The 25,889-nt window shown below is 44.2% G+C and overlaps 2 protein-coding genes across 2 annotated transcripts; both read right to left on the bottom strand.

Annotated features, from left to right (window-relative positions):
- Positions 1 to 2,437: 2,437 nt before the first annotated feature.
- Positions 2,438 to 6,712, bottom strand: LOC131249739 (uncharacterized). The gene is made up of 7 exons (XM_058250507.1): positions 6,450 to 6,712; positions 5,742 to 6,276; positions 4,438 to 4,685; positions 4,208 to 4,380; positions 4,008 to 4,102; positions 3,429 to 3,530; positions 2,438 to 2,539 (listed from the first exon to the last, which is right to left on the bottom strand). The coding sequence occupies exons 1-7, from the start codon at positions 6,710 to 6,712 to the stop codon at positions 2,438 to 2,440; spliced, it is 1,518 nt and encodes a 505-aa protein (XP_058106490.1).
- A 232-nt stretch (positions 6,713 to 6,944) lies between these two features.
- Positions 6,945 to 8,051, bottom strand: LOC131249738 (uncharacterized). Its single transcript, XM_058250506.1, has one exon. It carries the CDS (start codon positions 8,049 to 8,051, stop codon positions 6,945 to 6,947), a length of 1,107 nt encoding a protein of 368 aa, XP_058106489.1.
- Between the last annotated feature and the right edge of the window lie 17,838 nt (positions 8,052 to 25,889).

The following is a 25,889-nucleotide window of genomic DNA, read 5'->3' as shown; positions in this document are numbered from 1 at the left end:
ATATCTCGCCATTAATGCAAGAATCCTCTACGGGTTATATAAACCCCAATGCTTGGAAGCGCTTCTCATTTTTGCATTATGAATCTGTGTTGTTGTGGGTTACTTGAGGAGGCGATTTCCGACGACTGCGATTTCTGACAAAGGTGATTCCGACCAACTCGTAGTTTCCGACAGAAGTGATTCCCAATGACCGCCGGTGAGTCCTCCCTTTTTGTTTTCTCATTTACCACTTTCGTTCGCCTCTGCGGGATGTCGAACGATTCAAATATAGTCCGAGGTGATTATGACTTTAATGATGACTCCGAGCCCGGGAGCTCGGACGATAGAAGAAGGGCCTCCGAAAGTCCATTTGAAGTAGTACCCCTCTTCCCTCCGCCCAGGAGGGGCTCGGACACGTCGCACAGGTAGGAAGAAAATCTCCTGAGCCCCCCGAGACTTGGTGGCGGGTGGTGCAGAGATGCCTGGGAGCGGGCGGGTTACAGAAACCATCCCAGGAGGTTCTATACTAATTGAGTCTCAGATGAGATCGATCTGGTCGGATTTCGAATTCCCGGACTCTGTGCAGATACGGCCGCCAGAGTCTCTCTTTACCGCTGGAGCTCTTGCTAAAGGGGAAGTTGTGATCTTCTTCTGCGCGCTACAATGTGGGCTTCGACTTCCCATGCACCCCTTCGTCTGAGCCTTGACAGCCTACTTGGGACTGACTCCAGCCCAGTTTACTCCCAATGTTTGTAGGGTTTTGATATCTTCTTGCATCATCTGGTGCCAAGTTGGGAACCCGGAGCTGATACCAGAGGAGCTGAGAAGCTTATACTTGGTCAAGCATGATAGCAAAGAGCCGTGGTATTACTTCACGACTCGCGGCAGCAAGGGTTCGGGGCTGGTCCTGCAACTTCCATCCTTAAATGAGGATTGAAAGAATAAGTGGTTTTGGGCTTCGGGCAAGTGGGAGGCGTCGGCAGCGGAGCTTGGGAACCTAAGGACTCAGGTCCCTACCCGATTCAACTCTCCAGGTCGGATCCTGAATAGTCTTCTCGCGATGCTTCCTCATTTGTTGTGGTCTGACTGGAGCCTTCTTTTCATTTTTGTAGACTTCCCGAGGGGCTCGCCTCTCCTCACCTCGGGCCAAAAGAACCAGATCACCAAGGCCAGGGCACGCTTGGAAGACCTACGCTCCTAGTCGGGCCTGATCACTGTCGATAATCTTTATTGGTCCGGACTCTACAAGTCCAAGCCACTCCCCACCTCATTCAATAAGTTTCCCTTCTTTTACTTTGAAGGAACTGAATCTCTCAGCTTGGATATTGATTCATTATTTTGTATGCAGGCATGACCGAGGCCTTCGGATCCCAGAAGAGGAGGGTCGCCCCGTCCATCGAGGAGATGCTAAGGTTTGAACCATGGGCGAAGAAGACGGCAAGTCGGAAGAGGCAAACGACTCTTCATGACAGAGGCCCATCGACTCTAATTTCTCTTGCTGCAGCTCTGACTCTAGCTTTAATTTCTGTCGCTGCAGCTCCGACTTCATCACCTGTCGCGGTTGAGGCCACGGTCGATAACGCTTCAGCTCCGATCCCTCCCATCGTCACCCCTCATGTCCCCGAAATGCCTCCCCCAGCCCCCGAGCCCCACATAGCCATCCCATCTTCATCCTAACGGGAGGAGGCCATTCGGATGATAGACGTAATGCTCTCCCCTCCCGAGGTCAGAGATAATCCCAGAGCTGAGGCCCAGGCCTCAGCAGGCAGCAAGCCCGTGGTAAGGGAGCGACCGGGTCGGTTCAGGTTGGAATAAGTGGAGAGAGGTTTCAGCTGGGTTATCACATATCGTGCTTGGTTCGCTAGGTTGCTAAACATGCCCCGGAGGAGGAGATAGCTACCCTTCTCAATAAGTCGGATGAGTCCTCCATCAACGATATAGCCTCCGTATTCTATCGGGTATTTCTACCAACCTTTCTTACCTTTGGTTTCTTCTGTTGCGTCTGTATGCTCATTCTCTTACTTTGATTCAGTCCGTCCCGAGGCTCCTTTTGACCCGAGAGAGGTTGAGGGATTTTGCGCAGAAAGATGCGGATATAGGGACCCTTAGGAGCTAGATTGTGACCCTTCGAGACGAGGCTGCGTTTCTCCGGATGGAGTAGGCGGAACTACGCCGGCAACTTGACGATGGAAAGGCCTACGAGATACAACTAAAGGGGGTCGAGAACGATCTTGAAGCCCGATGCGCTGCCGCTACAGCCGAACTCTCCCAAGCCAGGGCCCATGCCGATTCGCTCGCTAAGGAGAATGCTCGATTGGGGGACGTACTGGAGCGGACCAAAGCAGAGGCGGCGGAAGAGTAGCACCGAGTGGTCACCCTAGCGAAGGAGGCTCAGCTGGCTGAAGACGAGGCCTTCCTGGCCTTGGTGGTGACAACTGTCGTGGATGCGTTCAAGTCCTCAGAGGAGAGGACCACCGAAGCCACCAAGTTCTATAACTGCGGCTTCGACACTTGCATTGATGCGGTCCAAGAGCTCTATCAGGACCTCAACCTTAAGCCTCTGCTACCCGGGGACGCAGGGGAGAAGCCAGCTAGAGACGCTTGCCCTAACCAAGCCGCTGCCTTTCAAGCTCCTCCTCCTCTGACTGAATAGCTTCTGACATTCCTTCTTTTTAATACATTCCTTTTTTTTTATAACTCTTCTAGACTTATCTTTTGATGGATAATCTGATGGATGATATATTTTTTGACCCTCTGAAGAGGGCGCGGTAGTTGATTTTTTGGATGATGATCGTTAGATGTTAAATCATAGTTAATTTTTTGGATGATGATTGTTAGATGTTAAATCATAATTAATTTTTTGGATGATGATTGTTAGATGTTAAGTTGTCGATTGCCGAACCGATTCCTTAGCGGGTGAGCTCACCCCAATGCTGTTTTATAGAATTCTGTGATGTTAAAATTAACGAGACCGGCCCCCTGGGGGGTAGATTCCTCCCACGAATGGCGAGTAGCTTTTTAGTAGATCCGTCAGTCGGATGATGAGCCGACTCCTTTACTGAGGAGTCGGGTCATCCATAGGCTTTTCCTCTGAATGCGAAGGGATGCCTTGGCGAGCTTTCGTGGGATAACGTACTAACCCCTTCTTTAAGGAATCAGTCCGTTAAGTCGGCCCTTGCTTGTGAAAGGTAACTTTTCATTAGTCGATAATTCGTTCAGGTAGATACGAAGAGACATAGATTTTATTGAAAGCCTTAAAGGCTAGTCGCTAAGAGATGTACACTTATTGAGGGCCTTCAACGGCTATTACATCAGGAGTAGTAGACTTTTAGGTGCTCGGCGTTCTAGGGGTGGGGGAGCTGAAGGCCTTCGAGATCCTCTAAGTGGTAGGAGCCAGGCTTGGTTGATCGGACCACACGCTATGGCCCCTCCCAATTGGGTCCGAGTACCCCAGCCCCCGGCTCTGCAATGATCTGGAAGACTTGGCAAAGGACTAAGTCTCCTGAACAGAAACACCTAGTCTTGACCTTAGCATTGTAGAATCGTGCCACCTGTTGATGCCGAGTGGCAACCCGGAGTCTGAAGATATCTCTAGCTTCCTCAAGTAGGTTTAGGTTAACTGCAATCTGCTCGGTATTCCGATTTTCCTAATAATTCCTTACCCGAGCTGTAGGGAAGCCAATTTCAACCGGCACCATCGCCTCCGAACCGTAGGAAAGTGAGAATGGGGTTTCTCCAGTAGATGACTAAGTCGTAGTCTTATAAGCACAAAGGACGAATGAGAGCTCCTCAGCCCAGTTACCTTTCGCTTTTTCTAATTCTGTTTTGAGATGGTGCTTGATGACTTTATTAACTGCCTCCACCTGTCCATTGGATTGTGGGTGCTGAGGCGAAGAATATATGTTTGAAATGCCGAGCCCCCGACACATGCCTCGGAACCTGTCGTTATCGAACTACCTGCCATTATCAGATACGATAGTGCGAGGGATTTCAAATTGGTAGATGATGTTCATCCATACAAAACTAACCACTTTCTGCTTTATGATTTTATCGACGGGCTCAGCTTCGGCCCACTTAGTGAAGTAGTCAACTGCGACAATAGCGAACTCGACCTGCACTTTCCCTGTGGGCAGAGGTCCGATAATGTCAATCCCCCCTTTGAGCAAACGGCCATGGTCCACTCATGGGAGTCATTTCTTTCGCAGGTCACCTCAGCTCGGTCGCATACCGTTGACACTTGTCGCACCTTTGAACATAGTTTTTCGAGTCCTCCCTGATGGTCGACAGAAATGTCCTTGGCGGAGTATTTTCAGAGCCAGGGCCCAACCACCAGAGTGATTTTCACAGATGCCTTCATGAATCTCCCGAATCACGTAGTCTGCTTCATCGGGTCGGAGACACCTGAGGTAGGGCTACGAATGTTCATTTTTATACAAGATCCCGTCCAAGACTACATACCATGCCGCTCTCACCCTCAGGCGCCTAGCCTCCAACTTGTCCGAGGAGACCTCACTAAATGTGAGGTAGTTGTAAATCAGATCTATCCAGCTCAGAGTGTCTCCTACTGGGTTGACCATTTTCTTCTCTATTTGGTCAATGCTCGGATGTTCTATGAACTCCACGGGAATGACTCGCGGGATCTTTCCTTTCGTGGCCGAGGCTAGCTTCGCTAGGGCGTCGGCCCAAGAATTCTCTGCCCTAGGAATCTAACTGATAGTGCAACTCAAGAACCTTTCTATCAGTTTCCTTGTTTTGGTCAGGTAAGCCACCATCCGAGTCTCCTTAGCTTCATATTTGATGGAGATATGATTCACTACCAGCTGAGAATCACATCGTACTTTGAGAGATTGGACCCGTAGACTGATCGCTAGTCTGAGTCCAGCCAGGAGAGTTTCATACTCTGCCTCATTGTTAGAGGCCTTGAAACCGAGTCTGATCGCATACTGGATGGAGGTAGAATCAGGTGTGACCAGGACAATTCCTGCCCCGTCATGCTTGGCATTGGACGACCCATCCACACAGAGAATCCATCACGACTTTGATACTGTCTCTTGATTGCTTGGAGGAACAGGTGAAGAAACCATCTCCCCTTCGGGGCTGATCCCCTCCTCGGTTGGGGTAGTGAACTCTGCAATGAAGTCAGCCACAGCTTGGCCCTTGATCGCGGTCCTCGGTTGGAACTGGATATCGAACTCCCCGAGTTCGATCGCCCACTTAGTTAGCCGACCCGACACTTCGGGCTTCTGGAGGACTTGCCTAAGGGGAGAGTCGGTCAATACAATAGTGAAATGGGTCTAGAAGTACAGGCGTAACCTCCGAGCCAAGACAACGAGACAGAGTGCCAACTTTTTCAGAGTCAGGTGCTTTGTTTCCGTAGGTACCATCACTTTACTCACATAGTACACAGGGTGCTGTTTGCCCCCCACCTCTCTAATTAGAGTCGAGCTGACGGCTGAGGCCGAGACTGCAAGGTACAAGAATAAGGGCTCTCCTTCTTCGGGCTTGGATAGTAGGGGCGGTGAGCCCAAGTACTACTTCAACTGCTAGAAGGCTTGCTCATATTCCGATGTCCACTTGGCATTCTTATGACCCTTCAACTTCTAAAAGAAGGGGAAGCATTTGTCAGTGGCTCTGGATATGAACCGCCCGAGTGCTACTACTCGTCCAGTGAGGCATTGTATCTCTTTAACTGTCTGAGGTGAGCTCATGTCGAGGAGCGCTTTGATTTTATCAGGATTTACTTTAATGCCTCTCTGACTGACCTGAAACCCGAGGAATTTACCAGAGCCAACTCCAAAGGCACACTTCGCGGGATTCAGTTTCATCTGGTACTCTTGGAGGATAGAGAAGGTTTCTCCGAGATCCGCTAGGTGGTTCGACGCCTTGGTACTCTTAACAAGCATATCGTCTACATAAAACTCCATAGAACGTCTGATCTGTTTGGCGAACATCTGATTCACTAATCTCTGATACGTGACCCTAGCATTTTTTAAGCCGAACGGCATGACCCGGTAACAATAGAGTCCATTGTCTGTGACGAATGTGGTCTTCTGCCTATCTGGAGGATGCGTCGTGATCTGGTTATACCCTGAATAGGTGTCCAGGAAGGAGAGTAGTTCGTGCCCCGCTGTACTATCTACCAGCTGATCGATCCGAGGCAGGGGAAAGCTATCCTTTGGGCAGGCCCTGTTTAAATCTGAGTAATCCACACAAACCCACAATTTCCCATTAGCTTTCTTGACAATGACCAAATTTGCGATCCAATCTAGATAGTGTACCTCTTCGATGAAGCCAACACTGAGCAGTTTGAAGACCTCACCAGATTGGCTTCGTACCGTTTGGTGTCGAACGGTATCCTCTTTTGTTTCATAGGTCTGTGATCCGGGTCCACATTAAGCCTGTGAACTATGACATCAGTGGAGATCCCTGGCATGTTTTCATGTGACCATGCTAAGACGTCTCTGTATTACTGAAGGAAAGCCAACATTTCAGACCATTGTTCGGAATTCAACGATGTTCCGAGCTGAACGGTTTTGCTCGGATCTGTCTTGTCGAGAGGTACTGCCTCCAAGTCTTCTACAAATGAGTCCTCTGTATGTCCCCTGGGATCGAGGATGTTAATGGTGAGGGCTTGTTTCACTGACCCTTTCTTTACCGCTATTACATAACATTTTCGAGTCTCGCGCTGATCGCCTTGGAGGTAACCTATTCCACCCTCGGGGGGAAACTTCATCATCAGATGGTAAGTGGAGACGATGTCCTTATTGCATTGAGAGAAGGTTTGCCCAGGATGACGTTATGCACTGAGGACACATTAACGACGAGGAAGTCCACCAGGAGGGAGACTTGGTGTCGTCCTTCTCTCTCGGTCACAGGGAGGGAGATGGCTCCTTTAGAGATCACCCTTTCTCCAGCAAAGCCGTGCAAGGGGGTCTTCATAGGTCTGAGGCACGACCTTGGAATCCCTATTCTTTCAAAAGCTTCGGAGTAGATAATGTCATCCAAGCTTCTAGTATCGACAGAATGCGGTACACTTTGTGGTTGGTTATGGTCATGGTCACTACTAAGGCGTCATCATGCCGATGCTGAATTTCACGCGCATCATCTTCTGTGAAGGTCAGACTACACGGGCTGACCCGGAGTTCTTTGCTCGATTTCTTGATCATGTGGACGTAATGTTCCGGATTAGATTTTTGATAATGGGCTTTACGGGCCCTGTGTGAGTCTCCTCCATCGGATGAACCACCAAAGATGGTACGAATTTCAGCCGGCTCTTGTACAGTATTACTCGGCTGCTCTCGTTCTTCTCTTCGAGTTGTTCTCTCTTCCTTGGTATATCGGCGCAGATGACCCTTACGAATAAGGGTCTCGATCTCATCTTTGAGATCCATGCAGTGGCCATGATCACGATGGAAACGACAATACTTGCGCTTGTCTCGATGATCTGGGTCTGCCTTCATGCAAACAAACCAATTTAGGAGCTTCTGGCCTCTAATGTCCAGCAGTATTTGTTTTGTGGATGTGTTGAGGGGAGTGTAGGAAAGAAATTTGCCCTCAGGTTTTCTGCTCGGACGACGATCATGAGGAGCGCGGTTGTCCGATTTTTTACCGGACGACTGGGGTTCTTCATTCCTCGACCTCTTCCCCTTGTTTGGCGGCTCTGTTGCTTGAATGTTTTTGCGAAAGTTGGAAAACTCTTCGGCATTAGTGTATGTTTGAGCTCTAGTGACGAGCTCGGCTAATGTCTTCGGAGGATTCTTTCCAATGGAGAAGGTGAACTTCCCCTCATTCAGGCCGGTGAACATGGCGAAGAGTGCCATCTTGGTGTCGTAGTTCTCCACCTGCAATGCTTCCTCGTTGAAGCGGGCAATAAAGTCTTTCAACAACTCCTTAGGCCCATGCTTAATAGTGAACAAATGGGTAGTCCTCTTCTGACTCTTCTTACCACTTATAAATTGGGTAAGGAATAATCTGCTGAGCTCTGCAAAGGAACCAACGGAGTTGGGTTTGAGTTGCTGATACCAACTCCGAGCGGATCCTGTGAGCGTGATTGAGAAACCCCTGCACATCATCGCGTCCGTTGCTGTCTGGATTTGTATCCACAACCGATAAGCCTCTACGTGCTCGGACGGGTGGCCTGATCTAGAGTACTGGATGATGGGAGGTATCTGAAACCTCTACGGCATTCCCTTACTCATGATTGCAGAGGTGAAGGGAGGTTCGGTCCCTTCCATCATTGCCTGAACGGCGGCGAGAATAGATGATGGCTGCTGGTTCTTTTGCAATTTCAGAACCTGGTTGCTGAGTTCCGCGAATCGTGCCTCCCACGGATCTCTGTTTTAGGCCACCGTCTCCGTCGGAGCATCTACATCGGGTGTTCTTATTCCCCTTCTTCTCTCCAACTCATGACGGAGATCTGTTGGTGCCAGGGCTGAGGTGACCGAAACATATGTCGGAACACGAGACACTGTGTTCCGAATCGGAGCTTGATTTTGAGTTGGCGGAGGAGCTTGGACCAAAACTGGAATCCGAGCAGACTGATTTTGTGACCCTTCAGGCCTCGTACTTTGCGGTGCGGGCTCGATTTCCACCACCGGTCCTATCCCCTCCTGAACAGGAGGTGGATGTTGTTCCTGTTGTTACTTCATCTGATTGATTTCATCGCATAGGGCTTGGATTTCGTTTTGCATTGCTCGATATTTACTTGCCCGATTATGGGAGCACTGGGACAGCCCGGGAGCTGACTCGGTGTGAAGTAACAAAGAAGACCGAGTTTGTTCATTCGACTTCGGTTCCATAGCTGCAAATTTCTTCTTTCCTCTTGCCATTGTGCTTACGAATATGAAATTGACTTTTTGTAACAGATTCTCACAGACGGCGCCAAAAATGTTGCTGACGAAATCTGGATGACTCTCCGCTCGAATCTCTGAACTCGAAGTTGCTTCAGAGCCCTGAACCTGCACAACAATAGTGAGCAAAGGAGACCCTGGCTTAAACAGGGGACCCTCCGATGCCTAAGTCAGGTCAAGGGAATCTGGGTCTAAGTTGGATTGTAGAGGGAGAGTGCGAACTATTGCCTACCCATTTCCTTTTCACAAGATGCTATATATACCCTCATGCTTAGGACGGGCATGTCCACATAACTCGACGCGTCTTAAGGTCTTAACCCCATCATGCGGATGATTCGGCCACCCAATCATTGTATAGTCATGTAGAAGTGGGCGGTTGAGTAACTGTCCCTAGTCGTGTGATAGTGGGACACTTCACAGCCTTCTTCATTAGTGGATCCTGGTCTGAGTCCTTAACCGTGTACCTCGGCCCTAGATAACTCTGAGCTGACACCTTCAGCCTCGGAGCAATTCAGGATTCCGCTCTGACCCTCGGACATACTAACTCAGCCTCGGGTCATACCGTCTGGGGCCTTGGAACATTATAGTTGTCGAATCGGATGATCATCATTCGCCTATACAACCCCAAAGCTTAGTTTTATGCCCTGAACCGGCTCTGACTTATCTTAGACCTTAGTTCTGATGTATCTCTGGTATTCGCATAACAGTGGCAACCGTTATATATCATGTAGTTGTAAAGGCAATTATGTAAAAAAGACTAATAATTGTTGTTAATGGTCCATTATGACCCTTTTAAAGCCCATAACAACTCTGTAAAAATTTATTACGAGACCGATATAGATTTTTCAATATTATAGCTAGTATAGATATATGTTTTTAATGTTTTTTTTTTTAAAAATAAATAAATAAAGAATGCTCATTACAGGAACTATAACAACGGCCACAACCCCTATTATATAAGCAACAGTGATAATTATTATAGCCACCATTATTATTATGGAAGACATTATTCCATGGTGAGTGGACCCCACAAACAACCTCTGTATAAAAAGTTTATTCTCTAATGACTTGCAGCAGTTCCTTTATTCCTCTCATAAGAGTTACTGTATATTCATGTTGTCCATCTGTTTTTGAGCTTATTTTAGCTTATGATCCAAAAATAAAAGAATGTTGACAAAATTTTCAAGTGGACCACACCACATGAACAATGGTCATTAAACATAAATCATTAAAAACTTTCTAGTGTTTAGCGTAATTTTCATTGACCATCCAACCTGTTGATAAGGTTACACAGACATCCGTAAAAGGAAAAAAATAAATATCAACTTGATCCAAAACGTCTGTGGTCCACTAAAGGTTTTTAAAGGCCAATAACCACTGTTTCCTGTGACGTGGTACACCTGAAATTTTTTGCTCCTTCAGTTTTGGGACTATGAACTAAAATAAGCTGAAAAAACAGATGAACGGTGTGGATATAGAATTCATACATTGAGGGGGGTCCTACAGTCAGCGTCTCACCCACATTGCTTGTTCCAACCAAGTCGCGCTCGATTCACTCATTCGCATGCGACCACGTCCTTGTCGCCACTGTGGCACGCGTATTTGACATGCAAAATGTGGGCCGCATCATGAAATCAATGGACGGCCAATGGTTTGTTTCATTCTATGGGTGTGGCCTCCGGTTGATTTTCATGTCAGATGATCTTCATGTTGTGGTCCACCTTTTGCATGGCTCGGATGTCCAACAAACGTGACACATTGGTGTGAAACTCGGGGTTGCACATGAAAGTTCACATACATCCCATGTATGTATGTAATCAGGAACTAAAACAATGGATGGTCTAACAAAACCTGCAAGAAATTTAAGACCGTCCGATCGTTTTAAATTCATATTTGGCTAATCTGATTTCTCTGGCATGATGATCCACACGGTACATGGGTCCCATCTGATACATGGTTCGGATGTCATACTCGTGTGCCCAGTTGGAGCCTGTACAGCCCTCTCTGCCATACACGCAATTCTTAGTACACCTGATGGTACACACTGGGTCCCACCGGATACAATCCGAGCCTTCTGACAATCCTAGCCGTCAATATTGTGCGCTTCTACAATCCAAATGTATCATTAAAAAAAAAAAAAAAAAACAAAACAAAAAGCATCATCAACAAAAATTATGCTTATTTGACTATTGGATTGGTGGACATTTATTGGACGGTTCAAAATGAAAACTATCTGACGGTCTTATTTCATTAAAAAAAAGTGTCCACGAATCACAGGTTACGATTGTTCAACAAATCTGATCTTCGACTGTCTTTTCCACAATTTACTCAGTTTAGCTTGATTTAATGTATGCCACGTGTAAAATTATGAGTGCCTAAGTATCATAAAACTCCCCTTTTTTTAATGCGAATAATGGGATGGCCATGATCATCCGATTAGTGAGATTTTGGACCATTTCAATTTAACACACTACAAGAAACTGACCTTTTACTGGTGAAATATATTGTAGGTAATAGCGACGAAATATTTCGTATGTAAAAATTAATACAAAAATTTATACTAACGAAATATTTCATAGGTAAAAATTAATACAAAACTTATACCGACCAAATATTTCGTTGGTAATAATAGGTTCAAAACTTATACCGATGAAATATTTCGTTGGTAATATTAATACAAAATTTTGTTGGTAATAGTAGGTTCAACACTTGTACTGAAGAAATATTTCATAGGTAAAAATTAATACAAAAATTTATACTAACGACTTAATATGAGATATACCGACGAATTATTTCGTCGGTAATAGTGGGCTTATGCCGATGAATATACTCGTCGGTATTATTGTTTTACCGACGAACGTACTCATCAGTAATTTCGTCTATCCACAGTTTTACTGACGAAGATATTCATCGGTATGAACTGTGCTTATCGACGAAATATATTATTTTTTCCTACCAAAAGTAATATATATATTTTGTTGACGATTTTAGTCATTAGTATTTATTTTATCATTGCCGACGAAGTCATATTTCGTCGGAAAAAGCCTTTAGCCACAGTCTTATTGCGACGATCTTAACGACGACATATTTCGTCAGTAATAATCATTACCGACGAAAAAAGATAAAATAATAACGAATTATGTCGTCGGTAAAAGAGCAATTTCCTGTAGTGAGACAGTTAGCTTTTCAGGCCTAGCTCATGTAATACCAGGCTTAGGGTTAACTTTAAAGGTAGAGCTCTTGATGGGCCAGGAATGGCCCATTGGGTTTTCAGGACTGGCCCACTTCGGCTTGGATTAGACAGAAAGATTAGCCTGAGGATGGTCCCAGGCCTAAAATAAAGCCCAGGGCCAGTTGGGCTGCGCGCATCTAAGAGCCCATTTATTAATCAGGCCCAAGCCATTTAGGGTTTCAAGGTCCTTTTTGTCATATAATTGATGGTGGGGCCCATTAAGTGGACATCCCAGATCTTGCATAAAAATGGTTGGCCGTGATCAGGTCGTACCTGGATTGGGCTTGGCCCTGAAATAAGATTCCATCAGATTCTGATCGGGCCTGGCATTTACTAGTGGGGCTTAGTTGGCTTTCTAATAGCTTCTTCCGTATAATTCTATGAGCTTTGCTAAGGGCACACGCGTGAGCAATAAAGCACATGCACACACCACACGTTTGCAGGCATGGTACATAGGTGCTAGATCCAGTCCATCCATCAGTATGAGATTCCAACCTTCTAAATGTTTTATAGAAAATAAATATGGTACACTAAGCATGTGGGCTCCAATATTGGAAACAAGTGGATGGGCTAGAAAATTTAACCAATTTGGTTAGAGCCGTACATTTGTTTTGGAAAATGTGGCCCACTTACTGGTGGATCAAACTAATTCTTGTCCTAGAACATCAATATAATGATTCCTTTTTGATGGATGGTTTGGATCTCAGACCCACGAGAGATTTATTGCACATGCGTGTAAGCTTAGCAAAGCTCAGCTCCCGTAAGAAATGATAATGCATTTAAAAAAAAAAAAAAAAAAAAATTGGGTCGAACGTTGTCATAAAATCTCGTAGGAATTCATCAGGACTCGGATTACGTAAAGCTCTGTAGGCCCCACCAGTCCATCCATTTTTACCGATCGTTTAGGGCGTGAGCCCAAAAATAAGTCAGATCCAAAGCTCAAGTGGGCCACACCACAGGAAACGCGGTGGGGATTAAATGCCTACCATTGAAAACTTCTTGTTAGCCATCGAAGTTTTGGATCAAGCTGATATTTATATTTTCCCTTCATCCATGTCGTTATTACCTTATGAATAGGTTGGATGGCAAGTAAACATCGTGGTGGGCACTACGAAGGTTTCAACGGGACGTAATTGAACCCACTGCTTCCGGCAGTAGTGTGGTACACTTGAGCTTTGGATGTACCCCATTCTCGGGATCATGCTCTAAAATGATCCGTCAGAATGAATGGACGGCGTTGATAAAACACATATATCATGGTAGGGTCCACAGAGCTTTTCCACGTCTACAAGGTGTTGTGCCCCCATTGCCGAGCGATCTAGACCGTCGACCTGATGGGCGCCTTCCAAATCACCGGACCTTAGCCATCTAATGCCATTCTGTATTTTTCTTCAATCGTTTGTTTTTTAAACCAATGTAAAAATTCTAATATTGCGATTTTTGGAGCGGTCCCCATCCATCTGTGGGACCCATCTGATGAACATTCTGGTCAACAAACTAGCAGCCCTACTTGAGCATCCACATCACATCCTAATGCAGCCCTTGACTAGAAATTAGCCCTCATGCGGGGGTAAATGAGGAGTGTCCAGATGTGCCCATACCTTACAAGTAGACAGCGTGTGATCTAGACCGTTGATCTACTAGGCTTAAATCTAGACAAGGATGTCCCCAGAAACCATCCTAATTAGAACATCCTGGCCTGGGTTGTACATGAACCGAGTTAGCTCGGTTTGCTTGCTCGACTCGTCTCGAAAAAAGCACGATCCGGCTCAATTCGAAGTTGAGTTCGAGCTGTCCCCAGCTTGATTCAACTGAGATCAAACCCAACTCGAATCAAATTCGGATTGAACTAGCTTAGTGACTCGGTTACTTTGATATTGATGTTGCTCACGAGTGTTTGATGAAATGAGTCAACGAAGCATGGCTGGTGACAAGGAAGGTATGTATATGAAACAAATACTTTATTTTTATTTTTATGTTGCTTAGAAGGTGTTTGATAAAATCTCTTTAAAATCATTGCTGCTGTTTTACATACAATGAGATTTTGAAGGTGCAGTCCATGTATTTGTGAAAATGCTGCATAGGTGAACTCGGCTCTAACTGCTAACTGAATGGAGCCAAGCTTCTTTTTTTTCTTTTTTTGGGTTAGCTTGTCAGTACACACCTATGTCAGTACACACACTCCATGTTAGCCACCCCCACTAGGGATCAATACCAAGACTTCAAGTGTTGAAACGAGGTATCTCCAGTCAGTTTGCCCGTTGAGTTGAGCTATGGATATGGGTGTGAACTGAGCCAAGCTGGCCAGTCAGACTCCTGGACCGAGCCGAGCCGAGTTCGAGTGGGGTTATGCTGGTGGCCGAGCAGAGGCTGGCTTGACTCGGTTCGACTCCATGTACACCCCTAATCCAGGCCATCCAAACTTGGTCTTTCATTCCGGACAGTTCCGGTATTCTCTTTATCTTTTTAAGGAACTTATTTGATACTCTGGCTGTGTATGACGTTTGATACACAGGCACTTAGAAAATTTACACGACCATGCATCAACTCAAATCAAAACCGACGATATTGTAGGACTCACTGTTGCTAAGTAACTGCCCCATAATCAGGTAGGTCGAACAATTCGAACCTCTGATTCGTGGACACTTGTTATTTAAAGAAGACCGTTGGATATTTCTATTTTAAACCGTCCATAAATGTCCACCGAGTCATCTTTGGTTCATGATGCATGAAATATGGGACCCACAGTTTGGATTGTGTGATTTGAATTACTTTCATTCCATAAATGCCTGCTTGTCTTCCATCAGATTATCCAAGTTTGGGGGCTACCAATGGATGGTTAGATAGTTTTTTAAAGGAATCCGAGCCCATCAGATCAACGATAAAGAATTGCGGAAAGTGGGTCCCACCTAGATGAAATGGGCAGACAAAGACACCATTCACAACGTGATGCACGAGGGCCATAAAGTAAGGAGAATATGGGGCCATCTCCATAAAATATTAAATTTAAACAAATTCATACGTGGAATACCCTAAATGTCGGAACATGCAATGCAGGGCAAACGGATTGGCTACTCCCCCTGCCACCAGCCCCGTGGCTGGTGGTCGTGCTCTGTGGGCCCCACCATGATGTATGTGTTTCATCCATTTTTTACGGATCATTTTACGGCTTAATCCCAAAAATGAGAGGGATATAAATCTCAGGTGGACCACACCATATGAAAACAATAGTGATTGGATATCCACCATTAAAATTCTCCTAAGGCCCACTGTACTGTTTGTTTGATATCCAATATGTCGAGTAAGTCATACAGGCCCAGGTGAAGGGAAAAAACAAAAATCAGCTTGATCCAAAACTTTTATGGCCCCCAAAATATTTTTAATGGTCGACTCTCATTCAACATTGTTTTCTTTAATGTGGTCCACTTGAGATTGGGATATTCCTCATTTTTGGTCTCATGCCGTAAAATTATCTGTAAAAATAGCTGGACGGCATGGATGCAACACATATATCATGGTGAGTCCCACAAAGCACCGACCACCTGGTGTCAGGGAGTAGCCAATCCGTTTCCCCATGCAGGCCATGCGCGCGAATATTTATTGTGTAGCCCCAATCGCGTGCATGACCTACAACGGTGAAGAAAGCTGTTACATAGGTTGGTCCATGAACGTTAATGCATCTCCCACCACATACACGTGGAAAATATATTCAGTGATCATATTAACCATTGTTAGGGTCGACCAGCTATTGGACAGGCCTTATTAAAGGATGATATTTGACTTTGGTAGCCATTAGATCAGTGTCACGAAAATAGAGTAGAGAAGTGGGTCCGCATTCGGTCAGAAAAAAACTCATAAGAGATGAACGGTCAAAGTTGTTTGGTGTCGTGAAAAGGAATTAGAGAAACAGTTCACATTTAATAGAAAAAATACTCCTAATAAGTGTTGAAAATTAGTGGTTTTTTGAAAAATAAAAAGAGAAAATTCAAAAAATTCAAAATTTCGAGATTTTGCCACCAAAACGCTTTTTCGAAAATTTCAAATCCAAAACTGCGGTATTTGCTTTGTCCCACGTGGAAATGGTTGAAATCCTTTTGTGGTTTATATGTGGACTTGTGAAGAATATTCTTACTTGGAGTTTTTGGAGGAGATGATACTCAGGTCATGCACGCACACACGCGCGCGCTCGGGCTCGGGCACGGGCATGGGCGAGGGCGTGGGTAGTGAGGCAGTGTGGCTGTAGTGGCACTAGATGGCGCACTTTACACTTTGCACTTATGCGAACCAGCGCGAGACGGTGCGATGGGTCTGATAAGATCCTTAGGGCGGTGTGGATCTGGAAATCCAAAATGAGATTGGGTTTTATAGGTGACTGAGAACGGTCGAATCTTAAATCCGAAATGTCCAATTGTTTCTTAAAACGGATAGCTACCTTAAAAGCCACAACAGTCCGAAAACGGACGAGCTAGGATGATCCAACAGTCAGATTTTCTGATCTAACGACCAAAAACGTTTGAGATTAATGGACAATAGCCAAAAACGTTTTGCAAACGTTCTGGACCATTGAATACTACACAACAATGGTGTTATACCTGATGCCTATATAAACTAGACCATTCCACTCCGATTTCATCATCTCAACACACTTCTCTCCCATCAAATCAGATACAAAGCAAATCTGCATTATAGAATACTTTGATCATCTTTACCGTCTAAGTTTGCCAGAAAAAATCTGTTGCATTAAAATTGTTCCATAGTGGACCTATCGTGATTGCTGCACGCTGGATCCAGATAAGGCTTGTCTTATCCTGGAAGCAATTCGCATGTAACCCATCAATAGTTGATAAGGAGGCGAATTATGCTTTAAGGACAACGTATTTTATACGTGATTCAGCCTAGTGAAATATTTTTCAATTTAATTTTTATTTTTTCGGTATTAATTCCCAACAACAAGTGAATGGTCAAAGTTGTTCTCTTTCGTTTGAAATTCAATACCTAAGTATGGAGACTCCAATCCTAAATTTTTTTATGTGAATCTAGCATAAATGTACGTGAGTGAGTTCTTATGTGCCTGTGTAGTCCGATTAACATTGCTTTATAATCAACAATCAAAGTAACTTTAAATTAGCTGCATTAAAAGTTAATCAGAGATAATTAAATCTAAAAATATTTGGCTAATATTCAAAATATGCAACTCGAAAAGTGATGTCCACCAGATAGGGATTACACAAACCGCAATAAACATTCTACAAAACCATACCATAAAGTCTACTTACTTGGGGATTCTGATATATACGTATCCAAAATGAATAGTGTAAAGCTTCATGTTTTCTCCCAACACGCTTAAAATATCATGACGATGGTGCAAGTTGGTCTAAGCATGCCTGTCAGAGATCTCAGTGATACTTGTATTAACAATATCATCTAGTCGGTATTTTAAAACACCGTCCTAGGTGGGAGTGAGTGATTAACTCAGTGCTATTATTATTCGAAGTTATACGTGTTATCAATACATTTAGGCACAATCAATGATAGCATTACAAAACAAACAATTCCCAAATTAGTTTTTTTAATGCATGGATAACATTATATGCATATGTATGACTTGGGAACAATAACGATTGTAAACTTTTCATATCAATGTTGTCACCAGCAAAATAGTCAATCATATGCACAATGATTGACCCTCAATACAACCCACCAATGTCTGTCATGATATGCATGATTAGCCAGGTAATTATTATTCCCATTCCAAACGGCAGTTTGGCAAAGTTGGGATACCTCCGTTGTATCACGATTTGAGACGTAATCTTGACTCGATATTTCGCGATGGACTCCAAGTTTGCTAAGATGAACACCTTTCTATAATTTTGGGTCTAGTGTCCCACTAACAAGTGATTTAGAGCTTGTTTAGATAATCATGATATTTTTAAAATGAATTTAGCGACGAGATTTCTTGTGCACAATGATTAGGGTCTCGATTAGCTAAGTCCACAGTGTGACATATTCGTAATTAGTAGAAATGATGATTTGCTTCTAATTATCTTAAATCATTAATTTTAAGCTAAAAAAGTAACTAGTTAGGTAAATTTGGCTTAGGTGTGTGCGATAGTAAAGATGTAAACCATTAGTTACCTTAACTTTAGATATATCTTCAGTAAGTTACAGTTATTTTAATTAATCAGTGGTGAGTGGTTTAGATTTGGGCTCTAGATGAATAAATCATAAGGTTAGACATAAGATTTAGGTGATCAGATGTATTTATAGGTCTTTAAGGGTGTCTAATTGAATTTGTACAGTTCTTTAAATGATGATACCGGCATTTTCGTTAAGATCGTCAATTAAAAACCACCAGATAATGGATTAAAATAATTCTAGTGAGAAATTTCACAAGTTTTTTGGAATCGTAAGTGATGAAACCAATACTATTACATATTCCCTCACTCCAAATTTCCCCGTATTTCCGTGGCCCACCTTGCCAATGCTCTGGATCAATGTAAGTGTTCTATGATTACAAACGGTATGGATTAACTATAGACTCCGTGGGGCCCACCTCTATAGTTTTATCCATTCCATCCATCCAAACGGTATCACTTATCAATAAGAAATGTTCACATACAACGTTTGCCCCCACAAAAAATAAAAATAAATAAAATCACATACACCATTGTATTTTAACTTCAACACAAAACGGTTTTATTTTCCACGTACCTGTATCTTTGTTAAGAATCTGGATCAATCCATTCATTGAGTTAGATCATTTACTATAAGCAGCCTGATGAATGGATGATCTGAATTTTCGCCCCTGGTGATATTTATGATGTGTCCCACCATTTTCAGCACTTGGATTGTAAATATATCTTACAGGTTAGCAGGAAAGAAAGGGAAGCGGTCATTTCCTTGGACAAACTAGGTCTAGGCAAGAGCTCTGTGTGGCCCACTGTGATGTATGAGTTTTATAAAAGCCATCCATCCATTTTTCCAGTTTATTTTAGGTATGATAAAGATAAATAAATCCAAATCAAAGGCATTGAAAGCCCGCCATTAAAAACTTCTTGAGAGAAGTTTTGATCAAGCTGATATTTGTGTTTTCCCTTCATCCAGGTATATCTGAACCTACAAACAGATTTAATGGAAAATACACATCACGATGGACTTTAGGAATGTTTTAACGACCAATATCAATGTCACCACTGTGGTCCGCTAGAGCCTTGGATCTGCCTCATTTTTGGATTTTATATTGTAAAATGATCGTAAAAAATGGATGGACGGAGTGGATAAATCCATACATCATGGTGAGCCCCACAAAGTCCCTCCCTGGACCCAGTCCTCTGAGGCTGGGGACAGGATGCGATCCGCTTCAGGAAGGGAAGACGTCGTGCAGTGAAGTTCACATGGGTATGTTAACATTACTGTCTCTGCATACAGAGCCCATTGCATAAAGTTACAAACAGACGCGGATTGCCTGCAGCTCATGTCTCAACCCTGGAGCAGGATGTCGTCTTATGTCTGTGGGGCACCTTGATGTGTGTGTTTTATCCACGCCATCCATCTATTTGGCCAATCCAAACCACAAAAGTTTTGGATCAAGCTGATGGAAAATAAACATGAGGGTGGACCCTAGGAAGGTTTCAACGGTGGACATCATTATCCCCTACCGTTTCCAGTGGTGTGGTCCACTTGTGCTTTAGATCTACATCATTTTCGGGCTCGTGCACTTAAAATGGGAAGCTGGGATGTGAGTGGATCATGTCATTGGTGGATCCCTAACTGTGGGGCCCACAGTGATGTATGTGTTGTATATTCATGCCACCCATTTTTTTTAGGTCATTTTAGGGCATGGGCCCAAAAGTCCACCATGTCTATGGAATACAAATACAGGAATTGTTATGTGCGTGCCAACTCCTTGTTACGAGGACTTGTCCACATATATGTTATAATCAACATATGTTGTGTATGTTGATATGTGTAGTATAAGTGTGTGACACAATGCCTGTATGCGAAGTAGTTAGATGAATTGTACTTAATAGGGTTGTTGGGATAGGATTCCCAACTACCGTAGTTATATGCATAAATTCCTTCAAGATTATTGTAATCTAAATAGCGTGGTTTGTGTAGAATACATATATGTAGAATGACATGTTATATGTGTTTCATTATACATTCAAATGCTTTCCATGTTTACATTGATTGTTAAATGCTGTATGATTGTCATGTGTACATATTTCTCATATCCGAATGTGTTTGAGACTATGGTATAGTCCAGGCAATCGGTAACAGGCCCTGTTTGGGTGGCTAAGGTTGTTTCGCCACGCAGGACGTATTCGATGAGTCCGAGCCGTACTTCGGTTGTTGACAGTGGTTAGCGACACGGAGTGCTCGTGCACTTCATGTTGATCAATTCGAGGTGCGCTCGTACCAGTCGAGTTCGTCAAGTAACCCGATTGACCCAATGTATGTTCACCATGTATGGACGCTACTGCTTGAATCTAAGGTACCAAACTCACCAATGAAAACCCCTTTAACCTTGGTACCTCGATCCGCTAAGACTCATGAGTCGAGCATGGTGGTATGGGACACCGTGGTCGAGCTATCGGCCTACGCTGGGGTGACGAGCCTCCCCGTAGTGACCAGTGAGCAACCCAAACACGTGAGCAGAATACGGTGGTATGAGACATTGGATTCGAGTTGTCGGCCTACCCTTGCGCAACCTGGCTGTGGTCCCCAGTCGGGTTGGTAACGAGCCTTCGAAAATAGACTGTCAGTTAGCTAATATGAGATATACCAACGACTTAATATGAGATATACCGACGAATTATTTCGTCAGTAATAGTGGGCTTATGCCGATGAATATACTCGTCGGTATTATTGTTTTACCAACGAACGTACTCATCAATAATTTCGTCTATCTACAGTTTTACCAACGAAGATATTCGTCGGTATGAACTGTGCTTATCGACGAAATATATTATTTTTTTCTACCAAAAGTAATATGTTTTGCCAACGATTTTAGTCATCAGTATTTGTTTTATCATTGCCGACGAAGTCATATTTCGTCGGGAAAAGCCTTTAGCCACAGTCTTATTGCGACGATCTTAACGATGACATATTTTTGCCGATGAAAAAAGATAAAATAACGACGAATCATGTCGTCGATAAAAGAGCAATTTCCTGTAGTGAGACAGTTAGCTTTTCAGGCCCAGCTCATGTAATACCAGGCTTAGGGTTAACTTTAAAGGTAGAGCTCTTGATGGGCCAGGAATGGCCCATTGGGTTTTCAGGACTGGCCCACTTCGGTTTGGATTAGACAGAAAGATTAGCCTGAGGATGGTCCCAGGCCTAAAATAAAGCCCAGGGCCAGTTGGGCTGCCCGCATCTAAGAGCCCATTTATTAATCAGGCCCAAGCCTTTTAGGGTTTCAAGGTCCTTTTTGTCATATCATTGATGGTGGGGTCCATTATGTGGACATCCCAGATCTTGCATAAAAATGGTTGGCCGTGATCAGGTCGTACCTGGATTGGGCTTGGCCCTGAAATAAGATTCCCATCAGATTATGATCGGGCCTGGCGTTTACTAGTGGGGCTTAGGTGGCTTTTTAATAGCTTCTTCCATATAATTCTATGAGCTTTGTTAAGCGCACACGCGTGAGCAATAAAGCACATGTACACACCACACGTTTGCAAGCATGGTACATAGGTGCTAGATCCAGTCCATCCGTCAGTATGAGATTCCAACCTTCTAAATGTTTTATAAAAAATAAATATGGTACACTAAGCATGTGGGCTCCAATATTGTAAACAAGTGGATGGACTAGAAAACTTTAACCAATTTGGTTAGAGCCGTACATTGTTTTGGAAAATGTGGCCCACTTACCAGTGGATCAAACTAATTCTTGCCCTAGAACATCAATATAATGGTTCCTTTTTGATGGATGGTTTGGATCTCAGACTTACAAGAGATTTATTGCACATGCGTGTAAGCTTAGCAAAGCTCACCTCCCGTGAGAAATGATAATGCACTTTTAAAAAAAAGAAAATCTGGGTTGCCCGTTGTCATAAAATCTCACAGGAACCCATAAGGACTTTATTTGTAAAATATGAAAACCGAAAAATCATGATGATAAGAACTAAGGACGGGCTGAAGCACGTCTGAAACGTTGTCCTTAAAGCGTTATTTGTCCCTACTAGGGCCTCTACAGCCACACTGTCTCACATGCCCACACCCTCGTACTGAGCTTGAGTGCGCTCGCAGGTGTTCCAGTGCCGCATGATCCATAGTCTTTGGACAAATATTATAATACTCCACTATTTTCATTTAAACCACAAAATCTTCTCTTCCTTTTCCAATGTGAGACTATTCTTAAAAACTCATAAAAAGGTGTTTTTCAGACCTTTTTTTATATATTATATTATTATTTTTTGCAACAAAGCTCTATGGGCCCCACCAGTCCATCCATTTTTCCCGATCGTTTAGGGCATGAGTCCAAAAATAAGTCAGATTCAAAGCTCAAGTGGGCCACACCACAGGAAACGGTGGGGATTAAATGCCTACCATTGAAAACTTCTTGTTGGCCGTGGAAGTTTTGGATCAAGCTGATATTTATATTTTCCCTTCATCCATGTCCTTATTACCTTATGAATAGGTTGGATGGGAAATAAACATCATGGTGGGCCCTAGGAAGGTTTCAACGGGGACGTCATTGAACCCACTGCTTCCGGCAGTAGTGTGGTACACTTGAGCTTTGGATGTACCCCATTCCCGGGATCATGCTCTAAAATGATCCGTCAGAATGAATGGACGGCGTTGATAAAACACATGTATCATGGTAGGGTTCACAGAGCTTTTCCACGTCTACAAGGTGTTGTGCCTCCATCGCGGAGCGATCTAGACCGTCAACCTGATGGGCGCCTTCCAAATCACCGGACCTTAGCCATCTAATACCATCCTGTATTTTTCTTCAATCGTTTGTTTTTTAAACCAATGTAAAAATTCTAATATTGGGATTTTTAGAGCGGTCCCCATCCTCTGTCCCATCTGATGAACATTCTGGTCAACAAACTAGCAGCCCTACTTGTACGAACTATGAGCATCCACATGACATCCTAACGTAGCCAGACCTATATTCCCTATGACTTGCAATTAGCCCTCATGCGGGAGTAAATGAGGAGTGTCCAGATGTGCCCATACCTAACAAGTAGACAGCGTGTGATCTAGACCGTTGATCTAGTAGGCTTAAATCTAGACAAGGATGTCCCCAAAAACCATCCTAATTAGAACATCCTGGCCTGGGTTGTACACGAACCGAGTTAGCTCGGTTTGCTCACTCAACTCGTCTCCAAAAAGCACCATTCGGCTCGGTTTGAAGCTGAGTTCGAGCTGGCCCCAGCTTGACTCAACTGAGATCAAACCCGACTGGAATCAAATTCGTATTGAACTAGTTCAGTGACTCGGTTGCTTTGATATTGATGTTGCTCACTAAGTGTTTGATGAAATGAGTCGTAACTAAGTGTGGCCGGTGACAAGGAAGGTATGTATATGAAACAATACTTTATTTTTTATTTTTATTTTTATGTTGCTTAGAAGGTGTTTGATAAAATCTCTCTAAAATCATTGATGCTATTTTACATACAATGAGATTTTGAAGGTGCAGTCTATGTATTTGTGAAAATGCTGCACAAGCGAACTCAGCTTGAAGTCGGCTCTAGTTGCTGACTGAACCGAGCCAAGCCTTTTTTTTTTTTTCGGTGAGCTTGTTAGTACGCACCTATGTCAGTACACACACTCCATGTTAGCCACCCCTACTAGGGATCAATACCAAGACTTAAAGTGTTGAAACGAGGTATCTCCGCTCAATTTGCCAGTTGAGTTGAGCGATGGATCTGGGTGTGAACTGAGCCAAGCTGGCCAGTCAGACTCCTGGACCGAGCCGAGCTGAGTTCGAGTGGGGGTATGCTGGTGGCCGAGCTGAGGCCAGCTTGACTCGGTTCGACTCCATGTACACCCCTAATCCTGGCCATCCAAACTTGGTCTTTCATTCTAGATAGTTCCATATTCTCTTTTTCTTTTTGAGGAAGTTATTTGATACTCTGGCTGTGTATGACGCTTGACACACAGGCACTTAGAAAATTTACACGACCATGCATTAACTCAAATCAAAACCGACGATATTATAGGACTCACTGTTGCTAAGCAACTGCCCCATAATCAGGTAGGTCGAACAATTCAAACCTCTGATTCGTGGACACTTGTTATTTAAAGAAGGCCATTGGATATTTCCATTTTAAACCGTCCATAAATGTCCACCAAGTCATCTTTGGTTCATGATGCATGAAATCTGGGACCCACAGTTTGGATTGTGTGATTTGAATTACTTTCCATTCCATAAATGCCTGCTTGTCTTCCATCAGATTATCCTAGTTTGAGGGCCACCAATGGATTGGGGAAAAAACACCAAGTCCGGAGACCCAGTTATGGAATGGACCAACTCTATCGGCACTGCCCGAGAGTCCGAGGCAACGTACGAGACAAAACCTATAGGAGAGACTTAGCTCGGATTCCTGGGAAACGAATCCCGACCGAAACCTTAAGGGTCAGGAGCCATAGGCAAAGTAAGACACATAAAGTTAGCTCGGTTAATGAGGCAGCAATGTCTAAAGGGGCCGATTGATGCCCTGAAGCTAAAAGCAACCCAACCGACCGTAAAACCGACCCATACAAGGCCGGTTAAGTGTCAGTTATCGGATTAAGGAAGAATGCCAGCCATAAGCCGATCCTGTTCCGTCCGACAGGGGGCAGAAATCTTTATCCTTGCAGCCAGCCGAGACTCGCCTGTTACTTGAGTCGGTCAAGGCCGAGCCGAGCGAGGAAGAGACGGTGTAAGCTTAAATACTGTTCCGAAAATCATGAGAAAGGATTCTCGATCCCGAGGATCTCGGATCGGGAAGCATCTGTAAGTAGATTACGGCTAAATCAAATTTTCGAGAAATCAGGGAGAGAATCCCCATACGGCGGGATCCTTTCTCTCCTATAAATGAGAGACACTTCAAGGGTAAAAGGTATGCAAAAACTCTCTCCCAAAATCCCTTAATGCTATAAGACTCAGATTCCTAGCCTGACTTTGGCATCGGAGGGTCCTCTGCTCTAGCCAGGGTCTCATTTGTCTTCTTCTTGAGCAAGTATTCGAAGGTCTAAAGAGGGTAGACCAGATTTTTGCATCAACAGTTTGGCATTGTCTGTGGGAATCGATACAAAAAGTCGTGTTCCAGGTTCTATCTAGAAGTGTCAAGCGAGCGTTAATGGTGAGAACTAGAAAAACTGGTCCTAGCAAACCAAATGAAGCTGATGACGCTGGATCGTCAGGTCCAGACGGGATTCAAGGAGCTCAAAACCAATCTAACAATCAACAAGGTTCCGCAGCTCGTCTTGCAGCATCTGCCGCAACTAGGAATACCCAGCGGAATCGAGAAAATGGACGGTTGGATCGGGAGGTCCAAGAGCTCAGAGCCGATATAAATGTTATGAAACAAATGTTGGAGCAAATGCACTGTCAACAGACTCGGCAGCCTCAATGAGAACAGGCGATGAATGTTCCGCAACAAGTTGCCGACCTTCATCCCACTACCCCTTGGTCGCTAGCACAGTCGAGTCAACCCCATGGGCCGTCCGAGCCAGCGCCTGCTCATTCCGCGACTGTCATGCTACCTTCCACTAATTTCTGACACGAGATATATCGGAGGAGCCGGGGCCGGCCTCCGGTTGAAGGGATGACAGAAAGTAACGAACCTTAGAAAGCTGACCTTCAGGACTTTAAAAAAGAAGTGCTAGAGGAG

This window comes from Magnolia sinica, chromosome 6 (genome assembly GCF_029962835.1).
Source record: "Magnolia sinica isolate HGM2019 chromosome 6, MsV1, whole genome shotgun sequence".
NCBI lineage: Eukaryota > Viridiplantae > Streptophyta > Magnoliopsida > Magnoliales > Magnoliaceae > Magnolia > Magnolia sinica.
This window is presented reverse-complemented; position numbering and strand designations above follow the sequence as displayed.